General features: G+C 27.8%; 1 protein-coding gene across 1 annotated transcript; it reads left to right on the top strand.

Annotated features, from left to right (window-relative positions):
• Positions 1 to 1,377: 1,377 nt before the first annotated feature.
• On the top strand, positions 1,378 to 22,919 carry LOC142239648 (uncharacterized). Its single transcript, XM_075311439.1, has 5 exons — positions 1,378 to 2,007; positions 5,840 to 6,622; positions 8,271 to 8,570; positions 21,176 to 22,468; positions 22,542 to 22,919. The coding sequence occupies exons 1-5, from the start codon at positions 1,543 to 1,545 to the stop codon at positions 22,818 to 22,820; spliced, it is 3,120 nt and encodes a 1,039-aa protein (XP_075167554.1). The 5' UTR covers positions 1,378 to 1,542; the 3' UTR covers positions 22,821 to 22,919.
• The last annotated feature ends 4,587 nt before the right edge of the window (positions 22,920 to 27,506 follow it).

Here is a 27,506-nt window from a genome sequence, read left to right as displayed (position 1 = left end):
ACAATTTTCTATAGTTGTATTCATATTTGCTAACGAAATTTTCGTAAGGCCTATGTTATCGATGTTTTGCATTTTTTTTTTTTTTGATAAAAAATATGCCTTATTGGCATGTAATAGGAATGTTTGCAGAAACTGCCGTTCGGCGTTAAGACCAATATGAACCTCTACCACGTTAAAATATTACCTAGTACATTTTTCCATTGATTCCCAGCAAAAAAGCGTCGCCAAAAAAATACTAAAAATGTTCTTTTTTGCACCGGAAGTTGTGCAAAAATGGCGCAGAGGCGATGAATTTAACATGGACTTTTCATAGGACGGATTCCACCATTTCAACAGCCGTTGCACTGAATTTGCATCACTTCTTAAGGTGTGATGGGAGTTCTGTGTTTTGGATGTGAATTAAAAAAAATTTGTGATATTTTGCTAAAAAAATTATAATTTTTTATGATTTTTAATTAATCGCTTGTCAGAATCGTTTGACATCAAATATTTTAAAAAATTCGGAATGAATTTAGCATTTTTTTATACTGTAAATGTAAATAATTTTTACCATCCCATTACTCCTTACTCTGTTGTTAACCTATTTGAAAAAAATCAAGTTAAAATTACCGATTAAAAATATGAAAAAACCGAGTTATAAAAAATTTAATTAAAAGAACTTCCTGTGTAGTTAAAATAAGGAACATCTTTGGGAGTACATTTTTGGAAGTGCTTTTAAAACTGTGCTTTTATAACAACATCCACATTTTTTGTTAGGTTGTTTACCCCATCTCATCTTATTTCTTGCATATTTTCAGCTACGTGAAAACACACATTATTCGTGGATTTTTACAACGCAGTTGAAATCTAGTTCAAGTGCACTGCATTTGTAAAAAAAAATCCATTTCGTGATGCTTTCCAGCTCTTTAGTGTTATTCCTTGAAATTTAATGGAGTCGCGTTAAGTGAAGTGTGACAGAATTGTACATATATTACGTCCTATACGTTTATATTGCATATACATATATTTAAATTATCAATTTAAATTTCTGTTATGTTATGAAATGGAGCAAAATATCTATTATCAATATTTTTGCAAGTAACGTTGTGACAGTAGAGATATCATTTTGTGGTTTATGAGACTTTCAGACTACTTGTAGGGAATTTCATATAAAACACGGACATCATCGATTTGACTTCGAATGATTTTTAAAAGCAGATGAATTTGATATTTTTTCGTTTATTTAAAGAAAATATTATTTGGGGTAATTAAAACGAGAGATAAATGTAAACAATCGATAACGACATCCCTAATAGGAATAGCAGAATCAAGTCATTTTCCACATGCTATAAAAGTTATATGAAATGAATAAAATTCACTTAGTTTAAATAATAACGTATTTCGAATTGTTAAACAATTCCGGTAGTTAAGATATATGAAGTGAATATTTATTAAAAGAAAAACAAAAATATTATACAAAAATCTTTAAGGATATTAAATATTCTTAAAATTAATAAAATAAGCTAGCGTCGTTCGTTATTGAAACAAACCTTCAAAAAAAAAATGATTGCCTCAAGTATCCTTGTTGTCATTACCCTCGTTTTAATGGCTATCTATTTATGGTGTCGCCGAACCTATTCCTATTGGCAACGTCATGGTATACCCTATGTTAAACCCACCATGATCATTGGTAATACAAAGGAAGCTTTTAGTTTAAAAACTAGCATTGGATTACATCTGTCCCAATTGTATAATCTACCTGAGATGCATGATGAACCCGTTATTGGGATCTATATGTTTCATCAACCTGCCCTTGTTGTTCGTGATCCTGAGATTATCAAATCGATATTAATTAAGGATTTCAATTTGTTCAATAATCGTTATGGCAAGTGTGATCCACACGGCGATGTATTGGGCAATAGTAATTTGTTCTTTGCACGCAACAGCTATTGGAAAGAATTGAGAACGAAAATTTCACCAGTATTTACAAGTGGCAAAGTTAAGCAAATGTATCCGTTAATGTTGGAGGTGAGTTTGTTTGTCATGCAATTCCATTCAATGTGATATGATAACTGCATATAATTATAAAATGTAAAGGGTTCTGGTAAATTTTGACAAATTTTCCATAGAAAAAAATTTTGACAAAATTTTCCATAGAAATAAAATTTTGACAAAATTTTCCATAGAAATAAAATTTTGACAAAATTTTCTATAGAAATAAAATTTTGACAAAATTTTCCATAGAAATAAAATTTTGACACAATTTTCTATAGAAAAAAATTTCTACAAAATTTTCCATCGAAAAATATTTGACATAATTTAATATGGCAAAAAAATTACAACATTTTCTGTAAAAAAGAGGTTGAGAAAGTTTTCTATAGAAATAAAATTTTGACCAAATTTTCTATTGAAATAAAATTTTGACAAAATTTTCTATAGAAAAAAAATGTCTACAAATTTTTCCATCGAAAAATATTTGACATAATTTACAATGTCAAAAAAAATTACAAAATTTTCTGTAGAAAAAAAAAGATTGACAAATTTTTCTATAGAAATAAAATTTTAACAAAATTTTCTAGAATATTAAAATTATGACAAAATTTTCGAACGAAATAAAATATTGGCAAAATTTTCTAACAAAATAACAAAATAATATTTTGCCAAATTTTCTAAAAAAATAAAATTTTGGCAGAATTTTCTATAGAAATAAAATTTTGACAAAATTTTCTATAGAAAAAAATTTTGACAAAATTTGCTATAGAAAAAAATTTTGACATAATTTACTATAGCAAAAAAATCTACAAAATTTTCTGTAAAAAAATTTACAAACTTTTCTATAGAAAGTAAGATGTACTTCAGTTTTTATAGAAATACAGTTTTGATATAATTTTCTATAGAAAAAAAAATTTTAAAAATTTTCTATAGAAAAAAATTTTGACAAAATTCTCTATAGAAAAATTGTTGACAAAATTTTCTATAGAAAAAAATGCTGACAAAATTTTCTATAGAAAAAAAATTTGACATAATTTGCTATGGCAAGAAAATATACAAAATTTTCTGTAAAAAAAATGACAAAATGTTTTATAGAAACTAAGATGTACTTCAGTTTTTATAGAAATACAGTTTTGACATAATTTTCTATAGAAAAAAAATTAAAAAATTTTCTATAGAAAAAAGTTTTGACAAAATTCTTGACATAATTTACTATGGTAAAAAAATACAAAATTTTCTGTAAAAAACAAAATTGACACAATTTTCTATTGAAATAAAATATTGAAAAAATTTTCTATAGAAATAAAATTTTAACAAAATTTTCTAGAGTATTACAATTTTGACAAAATTTTCCAACAAAATAAAATATTGGCAAAATTTTCGAACAAAACAAAATTTTGCCAAATTTTCTAACAAAATAATATTTTGCTATATTTTGTAAAAATTAAAATTTTGACAAAATTTTCTATAGAAAAAAAAATTTACATAATTTACTATAGCAAAAAACAAAAATACAAAATTTTCTTTTTGACGAAATTTACTAAAGCATAAAGAATTTACAAATTTTTCTGTAAAATGAAATGACAATAGAAATACAACAAAATTTTCTAGAGTATCAAAATTTTGACAAAATCTTCCAACAAAATAAAATTTTTGGAAAATTTTCTAACGAAATGAAACTTTGCCAAATCTTCTAACAGACCAAATTTTGCCAAATTTTCTAACAAAATAATATTTTGCTATATTTTCTAAAAAAAATAAAATTTTGACAAAATTTTCTATAGAAAAAAATTTGGCGTAGTTTACTATAACAAAAAAAAAAAAATACAAAATTTTCTATTGAAAAAAAATGTTGGCATAATTTACTATAGCATAAAAAATTTACAAAATTTTCTGTTAAAAGAAGTGACAATAGAAATACAAAAAAAAAATTCTAGAGTATCAAAATTTTGACAAAATAAAATTTTTGGAAAATTTTCTAACAAAATAATATTTTGCTATATTTTCTAAAAAATTAAAATTTGTACAAAATTTTCTATAGAAAAAACTTGACGTAATTTACTATAGCAAAAAAATACAAAATTTTCTATTGAAAAAAATTTTGACATAATTCACTATAGCATAAAAAATTTACAAAATTTTCTGTAAAAAAAAGTTGGCAAAATTTTCTATGAAAAAAAAAAATTGGAAAAATTTTCTATAGAAATAAAGTTTTGGCAAATTTTTCTATACAAATAAAATTTTGGCAAAATTTTCAATAGAAATAAAATTTTGACAAAATTTTCTATAGAAAAAAACTTCTTGACATAATTTACTATAGCAAAAAAAATTACAAAATTTTCTGTAAAAAAATGACAATAGAAATACAAAAAAATTTTCTATAGTATCAAAATTTTGACAAAATTTTCCAACAAAATAAAATTTTTGGAAAATTTTCTAACAAAATGAAACTTTGCCAATTTTCTAACAAAATAAAATTTTGCTAAATTTTCTAACTAAATAAAATATTCAGAATTAAGATTTTGAGAAAATTTTCTAACGAAATAAAATTTTGGCAAAATTTTCTATAGAAAAAAAATTTAACAAAATTTTCTATAGAAATAAAATGTTGAAAATATTTTGTATAAAAATTAAATTTTGAAATTTTTTTCTATAGAAATAAATCTTGATAAACAAAATTTAATAACAAAATTTTCTGTAGAAATAAATTTTGACTAAATTTTCTGTAGAAATAAAATTTTATCAAAATTTTCTGTAGAAATAAAATTTTGACATAATTTTGATCAAAAACTTCAAAATAAATATTTTTAAATTTGATAGATTTTTGGTAAAATTTTCTTCAAATTTTGGTAGATTAATTTTGGCACGAGTGACAACCGTGATTAAGGCCCGGTACAGCATTGGTTTAGCGAAATTTCTGATACCCCTAAAAAATGTGCATGCACTTTTGCTAACGTAATTTCCTTTAGGACAATGTTATCGACTGTTTCTACGATATAGTCCGGTAGGCATTTCTAACGGAAATTTGCCATATACTGAGTGCTGATATGTAAATCAACAAAGTAAAACTCTAAAATTTATTTAAAATGTCGGTAATAACATCAAATTTTAGAATCTGTTTAGATTTGTTCGAATTGGCTATCTTTAACAGAATTGTGGCCTTGAAGCACACGAAAAAGCCATCTGCTCTGGGGTATTTTGTCCCATTCCTGGCGAAGTGTCGTCATGGAACAATCGACACTTTCGTAGTTTTAGTGCCAACCAAATGCCCTAGGCATAAAAGTCCAAGGTATTGAGATCCGGAGATTTGGTTCGTCATTGTTTAAATTTTCAATTACCTCTTGGCCAATATATTTTGTTGACAAACTGCTCAATTTGGAATGGCTTCTCATCGGAGAAAACCAAGTTCGGTAGCTGGCTATTTTCATGCAAGCGAAGCAATTCCTTGGCTCTTTGCTGCCTATCTTTTCGTTTGCATCGTTAAGCTCCTGCTTTTATGTAGCTCTTAGAACTTCCACGGCATTAGTCCAAGCTCATTTTTCGATGAGTTGCATCCATTGTCGCGATATGTCTAGCTCACGAGCAAATTTTCTATGACTGCGGCGAAACAGACGATTTATTCACAGAGAGAGTTCTAACGATATCTCGAGTTTAAAAGGGACCCCTACCCCTATTACACGGAAATCCTTTGTACGATTTGTTAACCACAGTTGAAATCCTTCCACTGAGATCTGAAAAGAAACTTGTAATAGGTACCATTCCAGGTACCTATTACGATAGCAATACAACCAAATATTGAATGAACATTGATATCTCGAGTTTAAAATGAAATGAATTGTAAATTTGTAATTCTAATTTTTATTTACAGGTAACCGCACAATTGGAAGAATATTTGTCCCGCCAGGGTAACAATTTCACAACCGAAGTCAAAGAAATATGTGCCTTGTTCACTACAGATCTAATTTCAACCATAGCATTTGGCATTAATGCCAATAGTCTCACAAATCCCAATGGTGAATTTCGTGTCCAGTGTCGTAAAATGTTTACCTTCACTTTATCCAGAGCCTTTGATTTCTCAATGGCTTTCTTTTTGCCAAAACTTGTATCACTGCTAAGGGTGAAAATTTTTTCATCGGAATTTTCGAAATTCTTACGTTCTACCATTAACCATGTCATGAGTGAACGGGAGCGTACGGGTGTACCACGCAATGACTTAATCGATATACTGGTGGCATTGAAAAACGAAGGTGGCCTTAGCGATGTTAAGAACTATCAAGATTGTCTAGTGGCACAGGCGGCAGTTTTTCTAACAGCTGGTTTTGAAACTTCATCATCAACCATGGCCTTTGCCCTATTTGAATTGGCCAAAAAGCCTCAATTACAAGAAAGATTAAGACAAGAAATCACTGAAGCCTTGGTCATGGAAAAGAACGGTTTTTTGTCATATGAAAAGATCCATTCATTGGAATATTTGAATATGATTGTCGAAGAAACTTTACGTATGTATCCTGTACTACCATTTTTGGATCGACAACATCAACGACCTTCGGGTATTCGAAAGGGGTTTAATTTAAAGCCCTATTATGAATACGCATTGCCCGATAAAATGCCAGTGTATATTCCCATATATGCTATACATCGTGATCCCAAGGTAGGTTATAAGTGAAAAAGGTCTGTGTAATTTTTTGTTTTTTAATAGTAGGAAAATAATGTATGAACCTGATGTGCACCACAATTTGAAGAAAATTTTACCAAAAAAATACCAAACAAAAAAATTTTTGTCAAAATTTTATTTCTATAAAAATTTTTGTAAAAATCTTATTTCTATTGAACATTTTCTCCAAATTTTATTTCTATAGAACATTTTCTCAAAATTTTATTTCTATAGAAAATTTTGTCAAAATTTTATTTCTATAGAATATTTTGCCAATAGTTTATTTCTATAGGAAATTTTGTCAAAATTTTATTTCTATAGAAAATTTTATTTCTATAGAAAATTTTGTCAAAATTTTATTTCTATAGAGAATACTGCCAACATTTTATTGCTATAGAAAATACTGTCAACTTTTTATTTCTATAGCAATTATTTTTCAAAATTTTATTTCTATAGAAAATGTTGTCAAAATTTTATGTCTGTAGAAAATTTTGTCAAAATTTTATTTCTATAGGAAATTTTGTAAAAATTTTATTTCTATCGAAAATTTTGTAAAAAAAAAATTTTATAGAAAATTTTCTCAAAATGTTATTTCTATAGAAAATTTTCTCAAAATGTTTTTTTGTAAAAAAAATTATTTTTTTAGAAAATTTTCTCAACATGTTATTTCTATAGAAAAATTTCCAAAAATTTTATTCCTATAGAAAATTTTCTCGAAATGTTATTTCTATAGAAAAGTATTTCAACATTTTATTTCATTTCTATAGAAAATTTCATTTCTATAGAAAATTTGTGAAGTACCTCTTAGTTGGAGGGGAATAGTTTTCAAAATTTATTTCTATAGAAAATTTTGTAAAAATCTTATTTCTATTGAAAATTGTCTTAAAATTTTATTTCTATAAAAAATATTGTCAAAGTTTTATTTCTATAGATAATTTTCTCAAAAGTTTATTTGTATAAAAAATGTTATCAACATTTTATTTCCATAAAAAATGTTATCAAAATTTTATTTCTATAGAAAATTTTGTCAAAATGTTATTTCTATAGAAAATTTTGTCAAAATTTTATTTCTATATTCTGATTCTTTTTTAAGGGCTCTTAGAGTTGTTTTTTCAGGTCTGAATCCGAAATGTATCGCGGACAGACCCCAATAGTCCTGATAGTCTCGTCGAGCCTTGGTTTGATGACTTGTTTGAATAGCTTTCCAGCTGTGCTCAGCATGCAAAATGGCTGTACGACGATTGCAATGTGTGATCGACCTTTCCCTTGCTGATCAGAACTAGTCTGTGCTCTTTCCACGCATTTGGGAAAATACAATAGAAAGTATTTTGAAAAAGAAACTTTCCTGCAAAAATGGTCCATAACAGCCCATAATTTTATATAGTCCCCATATAAACCGATCCCCAGATTTGATCTCCAGAGCCTCTTGGAGTAGCAAATTTCAGCCGATTCGGATGAAATGTTGTACGTTTGGTTAGTATATAGCATCTCACAACCATGCAAAAATTGGCCCTCATCGGTCCTTTTACTTTTATTTTTAATTTAACGTTTCCTAAATATTTCAGTAAAATCATTAAATAATTTATAAAAAAATAATTTTTAAAAATACATCTAAACTATATACCCTTCTCACTCTCTTTCACAGTACTGGCCAAATCCTAATGAATTTGATCCGGAACGTTTTTCAGCTAATAACAAGAATTTAAACAACAATTCCATGTCATATCTGCCATTCGGTACAGGACCACACAATTGTATTGGAAGTCGTATTGGATTACTGCAAACCAAATTAGGTTTAGTACATTTCCTAAAAAATCATAGAGTACAAATTTGTGATAAAACACCAGTTCGAGAGGAGTTTGATCCCAAAGCCCTGGTATTACAATTTGAACAGGGTGTATCTTTAAATGTGGTGCGTGACAATCTTTACAATAATATGTCAAAATAATATTGAAGTTAAATCAACTATAGAATTAACTTATATACAAAAAAAGTTTATATGTCAGAATCTCTCTATTAAGAATGATTCATAAAAAGTTCCAGTGATTGGCTTAAATATAAGTTATACACCTAGGTATATATTTATGGTATAGTAAATGTATGTATTTTCTATAATATAACTAATTGTGCATGACATTATGGTATTTAAATAAAAACAAATGTTTGTGTAACTGAAAACTTTTTTTTTCAAATTTGTGGATTTTTTTGTTCCCTTGTTTCATAGACCTGAAATCTTGGCCGTATTTCCTGTAGATATGAAATTGTGCGAAATGAAATTTTGACATAATATATAAAAAAAATTTAACAAAATTTCATATGGCAAAGAAATATGACAAAATTGCCCATAGCAAAGATATTTTGACAAAATCTCTTATAAATGAAATTTTGACAAAATTTCCTATAGAAATGAAATTTTGACAAAATTTCCTATAGAAATGAAATTTTGACAAAATTTCCTATAGAAATGAAATTTTGATAAAATTAGCTGTACACACAAAAAATTTTTTTTCTGATTCAATCACCAAATTAATTGATCCAATTAATTTTTTAATTGAAATGTCTTCAATCACGAAAATGATAGTATCAATCACAGTTTTAATTGGGCATAGAAAAAATTCTTGATTAAAAAATTGATTATTTTTTTAATTGATTCAATTAAAAATTTAATTGATGTTGATTGCAAAACTCAATTAATTTATTAATTAAAAAAGGTAACTATTTTTAATTACTTTCTGATTTGGCTTAGAGTTTTTATTTGGATTAACAAATGATTGTTTGAAATACATTTTTAATTAAAAATTAAAAAAAAATCAGCGCTTTTTTAACTGAATTAGTCTTCCGAATTCGATTAAAAAGTTAATTGTATCAATTAATTTTTTAATTAAAAATTTTTAAATTTTCAATTATTGACTTAATTAACTTAATATTTCTATCATGATTAAAAAGTTAATTGTATCAATTAATTTATTAATTGAAAAAATTTTCAACTTCAATTAACTTTTTAATTGGAAATATTTTGGTCATATTTTTTTCTGTGTAGAAATGAAATTTTGACAAAATTTCCTATAGAAACGAAATTTTGACAAAATTTCCCATAGAAATGAAATTTAGACAAAATTTCCTATAGAAATGAAATTTTGACAAAATTTCCTATAGAAATGAAATTTTGACAAAATTTCCCATAGAAATGAAATTTAGACAAAATTTCCTATAGAAATGAAATTTTGACAAAATTTCCTATAGAAATGAAATTTTGACAAAATTACCTATAGAAATGAAATTTTGACAAAATTTCCTATAGAAATGAAATTTTGACAAAATTTCCTGTAGAAATGAAATTTTGACAAAATTTCCTATAGCAATGAAATTTTGACAAAATTTCCTATAGAGATGAAATTTTGACAAAATTTCCTATAGAGATGAAATTTTGACAAAATTTCCTATAGAAATGAAATTTTGACAAAATTTCCTATAGAAATGAAATTTTGACAAAATTTCCTATAGAAATGAAATTTTGACAAAATTTCCTATAGAAATGAAATTTTGACAAAATTTCCTGTAGAAATGAAATTTTGACAAAATTTCCTATTAAAACGAAATTTTGACAAAACTTCCTATAGAAATGAAATTTTGACAAAATTTCCTATAGAAACGAAATTTTGACAAAATTTCCTATAGAAATGAAATGTTGACAAAATTTCATGTAGAAATTAAATTTTGACAAAATTTCCTATAGAAACGAAATTTTGACAAAATTTCCTATAGAAATGAAATTTTGACAATATTTCCTATAGAAATAACATTTTGACAAAATTTCCTATAGAAATAACATGTTGACAAAAATTCCTATAGAAACGAAATTTTGACAAAATTTCCTATAGAAACGAAATTTTGACAAAATTTCCTATAGAAACGAAATTTTGACAAAATTTCCTATAGAAATGAAATTTTGACAAAATTTCATGTAGAAATTAAATTTTGACAAAATTTCCCATAAAAACGAACTTTTGACAAAATTTCCTATAGAAACGAAATTTTGACAAAATTTCCTATAGAAATGAAATTTTGACAATATTTCCTATAGAAATAACATTTTGACAAAATTTCCTATAGAAACGAAATTTTGACAAACTTTCCTATAGAAATGAAATTTTGACAATATTTCCTATAGAAATAACATTTTGACAAAATTTCCTATAGAAATAACATGTTGACAAAAATTCCTATAGAAACGAAATTTTGACAAAATTTCCTATAGAAACGAAATTTTGACAAAATTTCCTATAGAAACGAAATTTTGACAAAATTTCCTATAGAAATGAAATTTTGACAAAATTTCATGTAGAAATTAAATTTTGACAAAATTTCCCATAAAAACGAACTTTTGACAAAATTTCCTATAGAAACGAAATTTTGACAAAATTTCCTATAGAAATGAAATTTTGACAATATTTCCTATAGAAATAACATTTTGACAAAATTTCCTATAGAAACGAAATTTTGACAAACTTTCCTATAGAAATGAAATTTTGACAAAATTTCCTATAGAAATAACATTTTGACAAAATTTCCTATAGAAACGAAGTTTTGACAAAGTTTTCTATAGAAATGAAATTTTGCAAAATTTCCTTTAGAAACGAAATTTTGCAAAATTTCCTATAGAAACGAAATTTTGCAAAATTTCCTATAGAAAATAACATTTTGACAAAATTTCCTATAGAAACAAAATGTTGACAAAATTTCCTATAAAAATGAAATTTTGACAATATTTCATATAAAAATGAAATTTTGACAAAATCTCCTATAGAAATGAAATTTTGACAAAATTTCCTATAGAAATGAAATTTTGACAAAATTTCCTATAGACATGAAATTTTGACAAAATTTCCTATAGACACGAAATTTTGACAAAATTTCCTGTAGAAATAAAATTTTGACAAAATTACCTATAGAAACGAAATTTTGCAAAATTTCCTATAGAAATGAAATTTTGACAAAATTTTCTATAGAAATGAAATTTGGCAAAATTTCCTATGGAAATGAAATTTTGACAAAATTTCGTATAGAAATAACATTTTGACAAAATTTCCTATAGAAACGAAATTTTGACAAAATTTCCTATAGAAATGAAAGTTTGACAAAATTTCCTATAGAAATGAAAGTTTGACAAAATTTCCTATAGAAATGAAATTTTGAAAAAAATCCCATAGAAATGAAATTAAAAAAAAAAATCCCATAGAAACGAAATTTTGCAAAATTTCCTATAGAAACGAATTTTTGACAAAATTTCCTATAGAAATGAAATTTTGACAAAATTTTCTATAGAAATTTAATTTTTACAAAATTTCCTATAGAAATGAAATTTTTAAAAAATTTCCTATGGAAATGAAATTTTGAGAAAATTTCCTATAGAAATAACATTTTGACAAAATTTCCTGTAAAAATGAAATGTCGACAAAATTTCCTATAGAAATGAAACTTTGACAAAATTTCCTATAAAAGTGAAATTTTGACAAAATAGAAATGAAATTTTGATATATATATCAAAATTACCTATAGAAATGAAGTTTTGACAAAAAATCCCATAGAAATGAAGTTTTGACAAAATTTTCCTATAGAAATGAAATTTGGACAAAATGTCCTATAGAATAGCAGTTTGGATCAAATTGCCTATAGCAAAGAAATTTTAACAAAAATTTCATATAAAAGTGAAATGTTGACAAAACTTCCTATAGAAATGAAATTTTGATATAATTTCTTATAAAAATTAAATTTTGTCAAAATTACCTATAGAAATGAAACTTTGACAAAATTTCCCATAGAAATGAAATTTTGACAAAATTTCCTGTAGAAATGAAATTTTTCCTAAAATTTCTTATAGAAAAGAAATTTTTACAAAATTTCCTATACAAATAAAACGTTGACAAAATTTCCTATAGCAAAGAAATTTTGATAAAACTTCCTATAGAAATTAAATTTTAACAAAATTTTGAAATTTTAATTTTAGAAAAATTTCCTATAGAAATTAAATTTTTGCAAAATTTCCTATAGGAATGAAATTTTGTCAAAATTTCCTATAGAAATGCAATTATTACAAAATTTCCTATAGGATGAAATTTTGTCAAAATTTCCTATAGAAATGAAATTTTCGGCAAAATTTCCTATATAAATCACTTTTTGACAAAATTTCCTATAGAAATGAAATTTTTAAAAAAATTCGTATAGAAATGAAATTTTGACAAAATTTCCTATAGAAGTCACATTTTGACAAAATTTCCTGTAGAAACGAAATTTTAACAAAATTTCCTGTAGAAATTAAAGTTTGACAAAATTTCCTATAGAAATGAAATTTTTGACAAAATTCCCTATAGAAACGAAATTTTGACGACATTTCCTATAGAAACGAAATTTTGACAAAATTTCCTATAGAAATGAAATTTTGACAAAATTTCCTATAGAAACGAAATTTGGACAAAATGTACTATATATAATAGCAGTTTGGATCAAATTGCCTATAGCAAAGATATTTTGACTAAATCTCTTATAAATGAAATTTTGACAAAATTTCCTATAGAGATGAAATTTTGACAAAATTTCCTATAGAAATGAAATTTTGACAAAATTTCCCATAGAAATGAAATTTAGACAAAATTTCCTATAGAAATGAAATTTTGACAAAATTTCCTATAGAAATGAAATTTTGACAAAATTACCTATAGAAATGAAATTTTGACAAAATTTCCTATAGAAATGAAATTTTGACAAAATTTCCTGTAGAAATGAAATTTTGACAAAATTTCCTATAGCAATGAAATTTTGACAAAATTTCCTATAGAGATGAAATTTTGACAAAATTTCCTATAGAGATGAAATTTTGACAAAATTTCCTATAGAAATGAAATTTTGACAAAATTTCCTATAGAAATGAAATTTTGACAAAATTTCCTATAGAAATGAAATTTTGACAAAATTTCCTATAGAAATGAAATTTTGACAAAATTTCCTGTAGAAATGAAATTTTGACAAAATTTCCTATTAAAACGAAATTTTGACAAAACTTCCTATAGAAATGAAATTTTGACAAAATTTCCTATAGAAACGAAATTTTGACAAAATTTCCTATAGAAATGAAATGTTGACAAAATTTCATGTAGAAATTAAATTTTGACAAAATTTCCTATAGAAACGAAATTTTGACAAAATTTCCTATAGAAATGAAATTTTGACAATATTTCCTATAGAAATAACATTTTGACAAAATTTCCTATAGAAATAACATGTTGACAAAAATTCCTATAGAAACGAAATTTTGACAAAATTTCCTATAGAAACGAAATTTTGACAAAATTTCCTATAGAAACGAAATTTTGACAAAATTTCCTATAGAAATGAAATTTTGACAAAATTTCATGTAGAAATTAAATTTTGACAAAATTTCCCATAAAAACGAACTTTTGACAAAATTTCCTATAGAAACGAAATTTTGACAAAATTTCCTATAGAAATGAAATTTTGACAATATTTCCTATAGAAATAACATTTTGACAAAATTTCCTATAGAAATAACATTTTGACAAAATTTCCTATAGAAACGAAATTTTGACAAACTTTCCTATAGAAATGAAATTTTGACAAAATTTCCTATAGAAATAACATTTTGACAAAATTTCCTATAGAAACGAAGTTTTGACAAAGTTTTCTATAGAAATGAAATTTTGCAAAATTTCCTTTAGAAACGAAATTTTGCAAAATTTCCTATAGAAACGAAATTTTGCAAAATTTCCTATAGAAAATAACATTTTGACAAAATTTCCTATAGAAACAAAATGTTGACAAAATTTCCTATAGAAATGAAATTTTGACAATATTTCATATAAAAATGAAATTTTGACAAAATCTCCTATAGAAATGAAATTTTGACAAAATTTCCTATAGAAATGAAATTTTGACAAAATTTCCTATAGACATGAAATTTTGACAAAATTTCCTATAGACACGAAATTTTGACAAAATTTCCTGTAGAAATAAAATTTTGACAAAATTACCTATAGAAACGAAATTTTGCAAAATTTCCTATAGAAATGAAATTTTGACAAAATTTTCTATAGAAATGAAATTTGGCAAAATTTCCTATGGAAATGAAATTTTGACAAAATTTCGTATAGAAATAACATTTTGACAAAATTTCCTATAGAAACGAAATTTTGACAAAATTTCCTATAGAAATGAAAGTTTGACAAAATTTCCTATAGAAATGAAAGTTTGACAAAATTTCCTATAGAAATGAAATTTTGAAAAAAATCCCATAGAAATGAAATTAAAAAAAAAAATCCCATAGAAACGAAATTTTGCAAAATTTCCTATAGAAACGAATTTTTGACAAAATTTCCTATAGAAATGAAATTTTGACAAAATTTTCTATAGAAATTTAATTTTTACAAAATTTCCTATAGAAATGAAATTTTTAAAAAATTTCCTATGGAAATGAAATTTTGAGAAAATTTCCTATAGAAATAACATTTTGACAAAATTTCCTGTAAAAATGAAATGTCGACAAAATTTCCTATAGAAATGAAACTTTGACAAAATTTCCTATAAAAGTGAAATTTTGACAAAATAGAAATGAAATTTTGATATATATATCAAAATTACCTATAGAAATGAAGTTTTGACAAAAAATCCCATAGAAATGAAGTTTTGACAAAATTTTCCTATAGAAATGAAATTTGGACAAAATGTCCTATAGAATAGCAGTTTGGATCAAATTGCCTATAGCAAAGAAATTTTAACAAAAATTTCATATAAAAGTGAAATGTTGACAAAACTTCCTATAGAAATGAAATTTTGATATAATTTCTTATAAAAATTAAATTTTGTCAAAATTACCTATAGAAATGAAACTTTGACAAAATTTCCCATAGAAATGAAATTTTGACAAAATTTCCTGTAGAAATGAAATTTTTCCTAAAATTTCTTATAGAAAAGAAATTTTTACAAAATTTCCTATACAAATAAAACGTTGACAAAATTTCCTATAGCAAAGAAATTTTGATAAAACTTCCTATAGAAATTAAATTTTAACAAAATTTTGAAATTTTAATTTTAGAAAAATTTCCTATAGAAATTAAATTTTTGCAAAATTTCCTATAGGAATGAAATTTTGTCAAAATTTCCTATAGAAATGCAATTATTACAAAATTTCCTATAGGATGAAATTTTGTCAAAATTTCCTATAGAAATGAAATTTTCGGCAAAATTTCCTATATAAATCACTTTTTGACAAAATTTCCTATAGAAATGAAATTTTTAAAAAAATTCGTATAGAAATGAAATTTTGACAAAATTTCCTATAGAAGTCACATTTTGACAAAATTTCCTGTAGAAACGAAATTTTAACAAAATTTCCTGTAGAAATTAAAGTTTGACAAAATTTCCTATAGAAATGAAATTTTTGACAAAATTCCCTATAGAAACGAAATTTTGACGACATTTCCTATAGAAACGAAATTTTGACAAAATTTCCTATAGAAATGAAATTTTGACAAAATTTCCTATAGAAACGAAATTTTGACAAAATTTCCTGCAGAAATGAAATTTTCACAAAATTTCCTGCAGAAATGAAATTTTAACAAAATTTCAAATAGAAATGAAATTTTGACTAAATTTCCTATAGAAATGAAATTTTGACAAAATTTCCTATAGAAACGAAACTTTGACAAAATTTCCTATAGGAACGAAATTTTGACAAAATTTCCTATAGAAATAACATTTTGACAAAATTTCCTATAGAAATAACATTTTGACAAAATTTCCTATAGATATTAAGTTTTGACAAAATTCCCTATAGAAATGAAATTTTGACAAAATTTCCTATAGAAATGAAATTTTGACAAAATTTCCTATAGAAATGAAATTTTTATATAATTTCTTATAAAAATTAAATTTTGTCAAAATTACCTATAGAAATTATACTTTGACAAAATTTCCCATAGAAATTAAATTTTGCAAAATTTCCTGTAGAAATGATTTTTTCCTAAATTTCCTAAAATTTCTTATAGAAAAGAAGTTTTTAAAAAAATTCTTATAGAAAAGAAATTTTTACAAAATTTCCTATAGCAAAGAAATTTTGATAAAACTTCCCATAGAAATTAAATTTTAACAAAATTTCCTTTAGCAAAGAAATTTTAACAAAATTTCCTTTAGCAAACAAAACAAAAATTTTTAACAAAATTTTGAAATTTTAATTTAAATTTTAGAAAAATTTCCTATAGAAATGAAATTTTTAGAAAATTTCCCATTGGAATGAAATTTTGTCAAAATTTCCTATAGAAATGAAATTTTTGGCAAAATTTCCTATAGAAATGAAATTTTGACTAAATTTCCTATAGAAATGAAAATTTAAAAAAAAATGTCCAATACAAATAAATTGTTTACGAAATCGAAGATAGTACCCACTTTTACATATAAATTTGATATATTGACTTTTCTTTCCATAGAAATAACGATTTTGTAACACAATCTACGTTTCTACCCCAAGTCTTAGGAAATGTTATGACTTGCAATTCTAGATATCACGAACCATGTAATGGTGAATGAAGTGTAATAAAATATATATGATTAAGGTAATTGATGTCACGTAAGATTGTCCTCTCTATGGTACACGCTATTTGGTATGGGATCTGGTGTGAATCAAGTTGGTTGCCATTCGATGATGATGCTAATGCATATAGACTTTTTCCCATTGCTATTTGATGATCCTCTATATTCATAGAAAAAATCTACTAAAAAATTGGATTTTTGTGCAAATACAAGATATATTCCAAATTTTCTTTTATTTTAAACTAAACTATGTTTCGGGTTTAGAACATATCAGATAATGATTGTTATTTCAGCAAACAATGACTGATTTCCCGTTTTCAGCAGGCATTTTGGTGTTTTTGTAGAATTTTATTATGGATATACTAACAAATTTCTTTGGGTGTAACATTTTGTGACTTCATAATGCCGGTATGCACCTCGGAAATTTCCGCTACCCATAAGAAATGCATTGCTTCATATTTGCTAACGAAAATTATCGATAGTTTAAATTTATATTTCATAAGTAATACTTGTTAAAACTGTATTATCGACACGCAAAAGAAATTTTCGCTAGTGGTGCATAACGAGCTATAATAAAAAAATTTCACCGCGTCACTGCTAGTCTAGTAGGAGTGAAAAAATTTATTAGAAGAAGAAGTGTTTGGTTGCTAATATCTATTGTATATTGTGTGTAATATTATCTTAAGAAGAAAATCAAGCAAAGATTAGGATATTTGCAAATATTAATAATTTCGAGCAACACTTTTATAAAACGCACAATATAATCGAATCGAATGACAACGCATAGGTGGACATGACTTTTGTAGTTCATATAAAAACATTGCATGTTAGCATCCATTATAATGCAGTAGTCATTATAATATAGACACTTCATACCTACTAAAATCTAGTTATAATGATCATTTCAAAAGTGATATTCTGTGCAATAATAACGGTTGGTCTTCGCAGATAAGTAGTAATAATCGAAAAGGAAGTTAAATATTTGGTATTTTCAATATTTAAAGAAACTCGTGTGAAAAATCCTGTTACCTGCCCATAAGGTAGTTTTATCGTACCTGTTTTGTGAGAAAAAATTTAAACGATCGATAACACTTCCCTAACGAAAATTATACTAGTAGCAATGACCACGCATTCCTTATGAATATATTTGTTAGTGAAATTTTCGTTTGGCATATATTAGCGTTTGTTATCATTCTCCCATAAGAATCGTGGGTGTTTTTTGAGAGAAAAAGTAAACTATCGATAACACCGTCGTTAAGATAATTCCGCTAGTAACAATGGCCACGCATTCCGTATGGATATATTTGCTAGTGAAACTACCTTTTGGCCTATATTAACGTTTGTTATCATTCTCCCATAAGAATCGTGTGGGTTTTTGAGAGAAAAATTAACGATCGATGACAACGACGTAAGGAAATTGGAGCTAGTAACAATGATCATGCATTCCTTATGGATATATTTCTCAGTGAAATTTTCGTTTGGTTTATGTTATTGATTTTTTTATCTATTCTCACATATGGATCACAGGACAAAAATGTACTTTTGGCACTCAAACGAAAATTACGCTAGCAAAAGTAGTTTGTATTTGTGATTGGTGGTAAAATTTTCTGCGAAAGCACATACCGACTTTTTTTAATTTTCCTTCCTAAAGGCCGGTACTATGTTCACTTCTTAAGTTGAGGACAACCTTATTTTCGCGATTAGTTATGTAAAATAATTAAAATGTAAATTAAAATCGACATGGCTGATTTTGCCAATAAAATTTTTGGAGGTATCGTTATCGACTATTGTTCCCATAAGAAGCGATATTGATGGCATACTAGCATAAATTCTGCTAATGGTGTATACAAGACTTTGATATCAATAATGTTAGACAAAAATAGAAATGAATGGACATTTACGAAGGAACACATACAGGGTGGTTGATATGTAATGCACCAAAGTAAAGTGCAATTTTTATTTATTTTTTATTTTATTGTTCAAGAGCTAAAAAATATCTGAAATAACATAACATAAAATTTTATTCGGATTGGCTACCTTTCGCACGAATTATGGCTTTCAAATGGCCTACAAAGCTATATATATAAGCTGCACGAAAGTGGCTCTGCCCCAATCTCTGCGTAGATCCGTCTTGAGATTACGTCTAAGTGCAAGCGTTTTTTAGTTCAATGGATTGAGATTCGGAGATATTGGTGGCCATTGTGCGGTAGAAATGAGTCGAGGAACCTCTTTTTTAAGTCATTACTTGTTGACACGGGCTGAGTACGATGGTGCTGTATCCTGTTGGAATCTCCATGGTATGTGGTCGTCTGGCCAGGGCTTCAATACTGTCTTTGGGACATTTTGAAAATTCGGCATTAATTTTGAACCCACCATCGATGAATACGAGAGCGGAGCGACCATCGGCCGTTATAGAGACGGTTGTGTTCCGATCGCCACACAAAAGTGTACATTTTCAGCTGACCTCTTTGGCAAGTAAAAATCATTTTGTTTGGTCACAAACTTTTCAAATTGAAATGGCTTCTCAACGTAGAAGCCATTTCATATAAATAAATAAATGAAATGAAAATGAAATTCGGTTACTGACAAAGTCAAGGACAATGTGAGCTGTTGCACTTATTGGAACTTTAATGGCATTAGTCCAAGCTCATTTTTATACCCTCCACCATAGGATATTAACTTTGTCATTCCGTTTGTAAAACATGGAAATATTGCTCTAAGACCCCATGGGTCGTGGTGAAATTCTGATTCGATCTAACCACGTCTGTCCGTCCGTTTATTGAAATCACGCTAACTTCCGAACGAAACAAGATATCGACTTGAAACTTGGCACAAGTAGTTGTTATCGACTTTTACATATAGCCCCCATATAAAACGACACACAGATTTGGTTTTGGACCCTTTTGGACGAGCAAATTTTATCCGATTCAGTTTGTAATTTGAGTTAGTATATGGTCTCTAACAACCATGCAAAAATTGGCCAGTATCGGTCCATAATCATATATGGCCCCCATATATAGCGATCCTCAGATTTTGTTTTGGAACCTTTTGGAAGAGCAAATTTTATCTGATTCAGTTGAAATTTTATAGTTTGAGTTAGTATATGAAGACTAACAACCATGCACAAATTAGTCCATATCGGCCCATAATTATATATAGCCCCCATATAAACCGATCCCCAGATTTGACCTCCGGAGCCTTTTGGAGGAGCAAATTTTATCTGATTCAGTTGAAATTTTGTATTTTGAGCCCCCAAATAAACCGATCCCCAGATTTAACCTCCGGGGCCTCTTGGTGTTAATAGAGACCACATATTAACACAACCATGCAACAATTGGCCCATATATATATGGTCTATAATCATATATGGCCCCCATATAAACCGATCTCCGGATTTGGTTTTGGAACCTTTTGGAAGAGCAAAATTTAACTGATTCAGTTTAAATTTTGTATTTTGAGTTAGTATATGGACACTAACAACCATGCAAAAATTAGTCCATATCGGCCCATAATTATATGTAAACGATCCCCAGATTTGACCTCCGGAGCCTTTTGGAGGAGCAAAATTGATCCGATCCGTTTTAAATTTGGTTCGTGATGTTAGTATATGGTCTCTAACAACCATGAAAAAATTGGCCCATATCGGCCCATAATTATATATAGCCCCCATATAAACCGGTCCCCAGATTTAACCTCCGGAGCCTCTTGGAGGAGCAAAATTCATCCAATCCGGTTGAAATTTGGTACGTGCTGTTAATATGTGGTCTCTAACAACCATGCAAAAATTGCCTCGTATATATATGGTCCATAATCATATATGGCCCCCATATAAAACGATCCCCGTATTTGGTTTTCGAGCCTTAGCAATCTAAAATTGGTTGATATATATATCTGTGACCCTGTATAACATATTTGTAATTCAAGTTGAATTTATGTTTTCTTTTATTGCAGGCCTTCACAATGATATTCCCACTTGTAGTGGCCCTGTTGGCAACATGTATTCTAATATTTATTCTATACTCGGTGTTATCGACCAAACATAAACTGGAATACTGGAAACGTCATCGTATACCATATGTAAAGCCATTGCCGTTATTTGGAAATCTAAAAGATCTATTCGCATTGAAAATTTCTTTTGGAGAACTTTTTCAAAATTTCTATGAAAATTCTGATATACGACATTGTTCAGTTGCCGGAATATATTTATTCCATAAACCAGCTCTAATATTAAGAGATCCAGATCTTATAAAACTAATTTTCATAAAACATGCTGATAAATTCCAAAATCGTTATGAGGCTGCAGATGAAGAATATGATAAAATGGGATCATTTTCCCTGCCCTTATCAAAATTTCCCATATGGTGGGGTTGTCGCAAGAAAATGTCACAAGCATTTACCAGTGGACAAATGAAATTTCGTATGTACCCCCTGATGGTAAAAGTTGCTCAGGAATTGGAAGAGTTTATACAAAACAAACTTCAACGGGCGAAAATACCTGAAGATGGTATAATCGTGGAAGTTAAGGAAATGTTGGCTCTCTTTACAACTGATCTTACCTCGGTTCTTCATTATGGCAAAGATGTTAAAGGCCTAGCACATGGTCATTCTGTGTTAAGGGAACAAACCTTATTACTATTTGATATAAGCTTGCGAAAACTACTCGATTTCTTTATTATCTTCTTTTGTCCGGAGTGGACTACACGACTAAGAGCTAAAGTGTTTAGTGGAGCCTATAGAAAATTTATGCTTAAATTTACCAAAGAAATCCTCAGTGAGAGAAATCAAAATATCTGCAAGAATTCTATCGAATGCGACCTGATTGATATTCTAATAAAATTCCAAAAAGAGAAGCAAGCAGATCCTTTACATTATAGTCAGCATGAAGAATTTATAGCATCACAAGTGGCCATATTTTTGCTGGCTGGGTTTGAGACATCCTCATCGGTCATAGGCTTCATTCTATACGAATTGGCTAAACACCACGAATGTCAACTAAAATTAAGGCAAGAGCTAAAGCAGGCTTTTCAAAGCCAGTCTCATCTATCCTATGAAGATTTACAGAATCTTACGTATCTACAACAAGTCCTTTGCGAGGGTTTAAGGATGTATCCTGCAGCTTCGTTTATCAATAGAGAATGTACCACTAAACCATTGGAAAATGGTTTCCAATTGACTCCGGAACTCTTCATACCACATGGTATGCCGGTTTATGTCTCTATTCTGGGACTTCATCGTGATCCCAAGGTAAGAGATGAATGAGATAATTAAATTGTAGTTACTACACAAAATTTATAATTTCTCATATGTTCATTTCCAGCATTGGCAAGATCCTCATAATTTCAACCCTGATCGCTTTGCTTCTCATCATCTGCAGCATATTAATTCCATGATATATCAACCCTTTGGTGTTGGACCACATTCGTGTATTGGCAGCCGTTTGGGTCTTCTACAAGTAAAATTGGCTTTAGCCCATATACTAAGTCAATACCAAGTTCGTATGTGTTCCAAGACCCCAAAGGAAATCCAATTTGATCCAAAATCATTTATGCTCGCAGCCAAGGGAGGGATTTATTTGAAATTTATTAGAGATACATAGTATGTGAAATTTATTCTATACACCGAAAGAATTTTCTTCGTAAAAAGAACGAAAAATTTCGTTAAAAGTACGAAATTTGTCATTGTTTTACAACCAAAGAAACTTTTCATTAAAAGTACGAAATATTTCGTACTTTTTACGAAGAAAAGTTCTTCCAAAATTTTCGTAGTTTGTAAGAAAAAAATCGTACTTTTTATGAAGAATCTTCGTACTTTTTATGAAAAATCTTCGTACTTTTTATGAAAATGTTTCGTACTTTTTATGAAAAATTTTCGTAGTTTTTATGAAAAATTTTCGTACTTTTTATGAAAAATTTTCGTACTTTTTTCTGAAAAATGTTCGAACTTTTAGAAAAAAAATTTATAGTCGAAAGTGCATTTGGTTGTAGTTGCAAGTGTGAAAAATGACATCACTACTTTACATCTTAAGTTTTTGAATAATTTTTAGTTTTATTGCTTCACTTTTATTCATAGCGCGCTATCACCCAAATGAGAAGTAGCATAGACTTGCATAAAAAAATAGAATAAAGGAATACACTCAAGCACATTATAAAAGACAATTTAATGCCGCGAACGGAAATTTTACAACTTCAATGAAACTTCTTCGTTATTTCAAAGAAAATGTTTCGTACTTTTTATGAAGAAATTTTAACGCAGAATGTTTCGTAAAATATTCGTAAAAACTTCTTCACAAAATTCATGAAATGTGAAGAAAGTTTCGTTAAAAGTACGAACTTTTTACGAAGAAAAGTTAATGTAGAATGTTTCGTAGAAGTTTCGTATATTCGTAAAATGTTCTTCGTAAAATTTACGAAAATGAATGAAAATTTCGTTATTTTAATGAAGAATTCAGGAAGAATAGTTAATGAAGAATTCTTCGTAAAATTAACGAAGAGAATTCTTTCGGTGTATCGACCAATAGGCTGTGTATTATTAGTGTTGTATTTTTATTTATAAGATTTATAAAAATAATAAATATGTATACAAATAGTAATACAAAAAAATTTGGTACTATCAGCATAGTTTATTATATTAGATTTTTTTTTCCTTCATTCCACTTGGGAACATAGGGCATTTACAAGATAATCCCATTCTCTTTTATTGTGACAATGGTGAGAGATCTTCGTCATGTGTTTCTGCAAAATTTTATCTTGCAAAATTTTATTTCTATAGAAAATTTGGTCAAAATTTTATTTCCATAAAAATTTTTCTCATAATTTTATTTCTATAGAAAATTTTGTCAAAATTTTATTTCTATAGAAAAGTTTGTCAAAATTTTATGACTATAGGATGTATGTATGTATGTATGTATATATGATTTATTGTGTATAAATTCAAATTACAAATGATAAATAACAATGGTGTGTTAAAGCAAAAAAGTATGAATAAATAAATCATAGTAAGACAAAACAAATATTTGTTGTGTGTCTGATTGGCTCAAAGAAATTTAAAAAATAAGTATAAAAATAAAATGTTAAATCTGATCGAATTCAGAAATTAACAGGGATCTGTATTTAATGCAATTTTGTAAATATTTGTATAGCCGCATGTGGTCGGTGCTGTTTAATAATTCTCTAATTTCATCGATTGTGAGAACTCTTTTTCCAAAATAATATAGACGATAGCTTGCAAATATTGGGCATAATCCCAGGAAATGATATGTATCTTCCACTTCACCAAGGTTACAAATTGTACATAGATTAGTATTTACAGATCGAAAAGCACGGGAGTTTAGGTCCAACAAACCACCTCTAACCTTCATAATCGAACCTACGAGATGTGCCGAATTACTATCTATAAAGTAAGGAGTTATGTCATACCGTAATGTTGAATATAAATCGTGATTCATTGAGTTTCTGGCATCACGAACAAAGTTATCATACTCCAAAGCCCCTATAGATTCGAGCATAAACGTATGTAAAACTGGTAGATCTGTCCTCCACTGTCCAAAATCTAAACTGAAATCAGCTTGGTTACATAAAGAAACCCATTTCGCGTACCAAAACGTATTCTGACGTACTGTCTCCTCCGCCAACAATCTTGGCAATCTTTCCATACCTAGTTTAAATACTCTATTAATATAATTCAAATGTAGTCGAAGCGTACTGGTATATAGCGAGGGCAAGCCAGTTTCCAAATGGAGCATATAATTAGGCGTGTTCGCAGGAAGAAATAACATCTTCTTGAGAAAGAATCGTTGCAACCTTTCAACCTGTTCAAAAAATTGGAACCCCCAAACTTGGGCACCATAAAACATGATCGATTTGGCTGCGGAGTCAAAAATCTTCAACTTGTTTGATAAGTTTATCTTGGGATTGTAGATGTAGCTTAACCAATTAGCGTTAATTGCCGTCTTGGCAGATATAAGTTTCTGATCAAGATGTTTGTTAGCAGATAGGTTGAAAGTCACAAGAAAACCTAGATACTTATATTCGTTAACAATATCGATGTGTTGCTCACCATAATACCAACCCATATTGCTACTGATTCTAGCGCCTTTCCTGAAAACCATTATCTTGGACTTGTTAAGGTTTATATCTAAAGCCCACAAGGCACAGTACGAAAAAAGCTCATCAATCATAATTTGTAATTCTGATGGAGAATCCGACAGTAGGACAATGTCGTCGGCATACATTAAGACTTTGATTGAAGTACCAGCAATTGACACACCATGTGACAGAAAGTCTGGAAGATCCTTGAGATAAATCGAAAACAAGGTAGGGCTTAGAAGACATCCCTGTTTGACACCACATGTGACATGAAAAGGCTCCGATAGATATGATCCGTCCCAGACTCGACACGACGTATTCTCGTATAACTTTCGCAATATGTTTAGGAACTTGGAGGAAATACCGATCTGGCTGAGTTTGTAGAACAGAAGATTACGCGGAATTTTGTCAAACGCCGCGGAAAAATCAACAAAGAAAGCGTAAATTCTTTTATCCGAAAGAAAATGTAAACGGACTATAGATTCTAAGCAGAATAAATTATCCACAGTCGAATAACCCTTGCGAAAGCCAGCTTGGAATTCAGTAAGACGACCGTTCGTATGAAGCCAGCTGTCGATTCGGTTTAGGAGTATACCAGTGAAACATTTGTAGATGGTATCCAGTAGTGACAAGCCTCTGTAGTTAGACAATGTATTAACGTCACCTTTTTTAAAAAGCGGAATTAATATGGAAGAAAGAAAAGAAGCAGGTATGTCGTCAAACAAGAAAATCTGGTTAAAAAGAAATAACATTTCATTCAGAAATTCAGTTGGGGCATATTTGTAAAATTCATAGGAGATTCTATCGAGCCCTGGGGCCTTATTATGCTTAGCCTTCCCCAATACCATAATGAGCTCTCTGAGTTCGAACGGCGGGTCCAGCCACGGATCAATATGATTGCGCTCACACCAAAAAATATCACGCTCCAAAGAAGCACCGAGAAGAGACTTAAAATAACCGTAGAAGTCAGTAGTAGATAAATTATTGTTTTGCTTATGTGCGATACCCTTAATGGAGTTGGTAATCCTCCACCATTCCCTACTATCCTTAACAAAATTTAGTCTATCGATGTTTCTATTTTGATGAGCAATTTTTCTCTCCGTACATAAAATTCTATATCTAGTTCTGGAATCTATATAAGATTTTCTATCCACATCAGAACCAGAAACCCGGTACTTATCAAGTCTCCGAAACATGTCTCTGCGATATTTCTCACATTTAGAATCGTACCATTTGTTCTTAGGTTCAAAAAATCTCTTACGAGGGGTGGGACCTACCGCAGAATGAATCTTGCCAACTAAAATGTCCACCTTATCTTGAATACTTAAGTCTGTATCTAGGTAATGGCTGTCAGAAAGGCTTGTAAGTTTCGCAACATACTGACCCTGTATCTGTGGTGACCAACGCAAGCTCTGAGGCAAAATCAACTCTTCGGACTCACGAACATCAGAAACTGTGCAGAGTGAAATAGATAATGGCATGTGGTCCGAAAAAGGTTTACTCAGTATGCGGAAGTCCGATAAAAGCTTCAGTACATCATAGGAACAGATACAGTAATCAATGACTATAGGAAATTTTGTCAAAATTTTATTGACATAGAAAATTTTGTCAAAATTTTATTTCTATAAAAAAAGTTTCTCAAAATTTTATTTCTATAAAAAAAATTCTCAAAATTTTATATCTATAGATAATTTTGTCAACATTTTATTTCTATAGATAATTTTGTCAAAATTTTATTTCTATAGAAAATTTTCTCAAAATTTATTCTATAGAAAATTTTCTCAAAAATTTATTTCTATCGAAAATCTTGTCAAAATTTTATTTCTATAGAAAATATTGCCAATATCTTATTTCTATAGAAAATTTTGTCATATATATAGTTTTGTCACAATTTTATTTCTATAGAAAATTTACTCAAAATTGTATTTCTATAGAAAATATTGTCAAAATTTAATTTCTATAGAAAAATTTATCAAATTTTATTTCTTTATATAAAATTTTGTCAAAATTTTACTTTTATAGAAAAATTTGTTAAAATTTAATTTTTATAGAAAAATTTGTCAAAATTTTATTTCTATATAAAATTTTGTCAAAATTTTATTTCTATAGAAAATTTTGTCAACATTTTATTTCTATAGAAAATATTGTCAAAATATTTTTTCTATAGAAAATTTTATCAAAATTTTATTTTTACAGAA

The sequence above is a fragment of the Haematobia irritans genome, chromosome 5, assembly GCF_050003625.1.
Source record: "Haematobia irritans isolate KBUSLIRL chromosome 5, ASM5000362v1, whole genome shotgun sequence".
Lineage (NCBI taxonomy): Eukaryota > Metazoa > Arthropoda > Insecta > Diptera > Muscidae > Haematobia > Haematobia irritans.
This window is presented reverse-complemented; position numbering and strand designations above follow the sequence as displayed.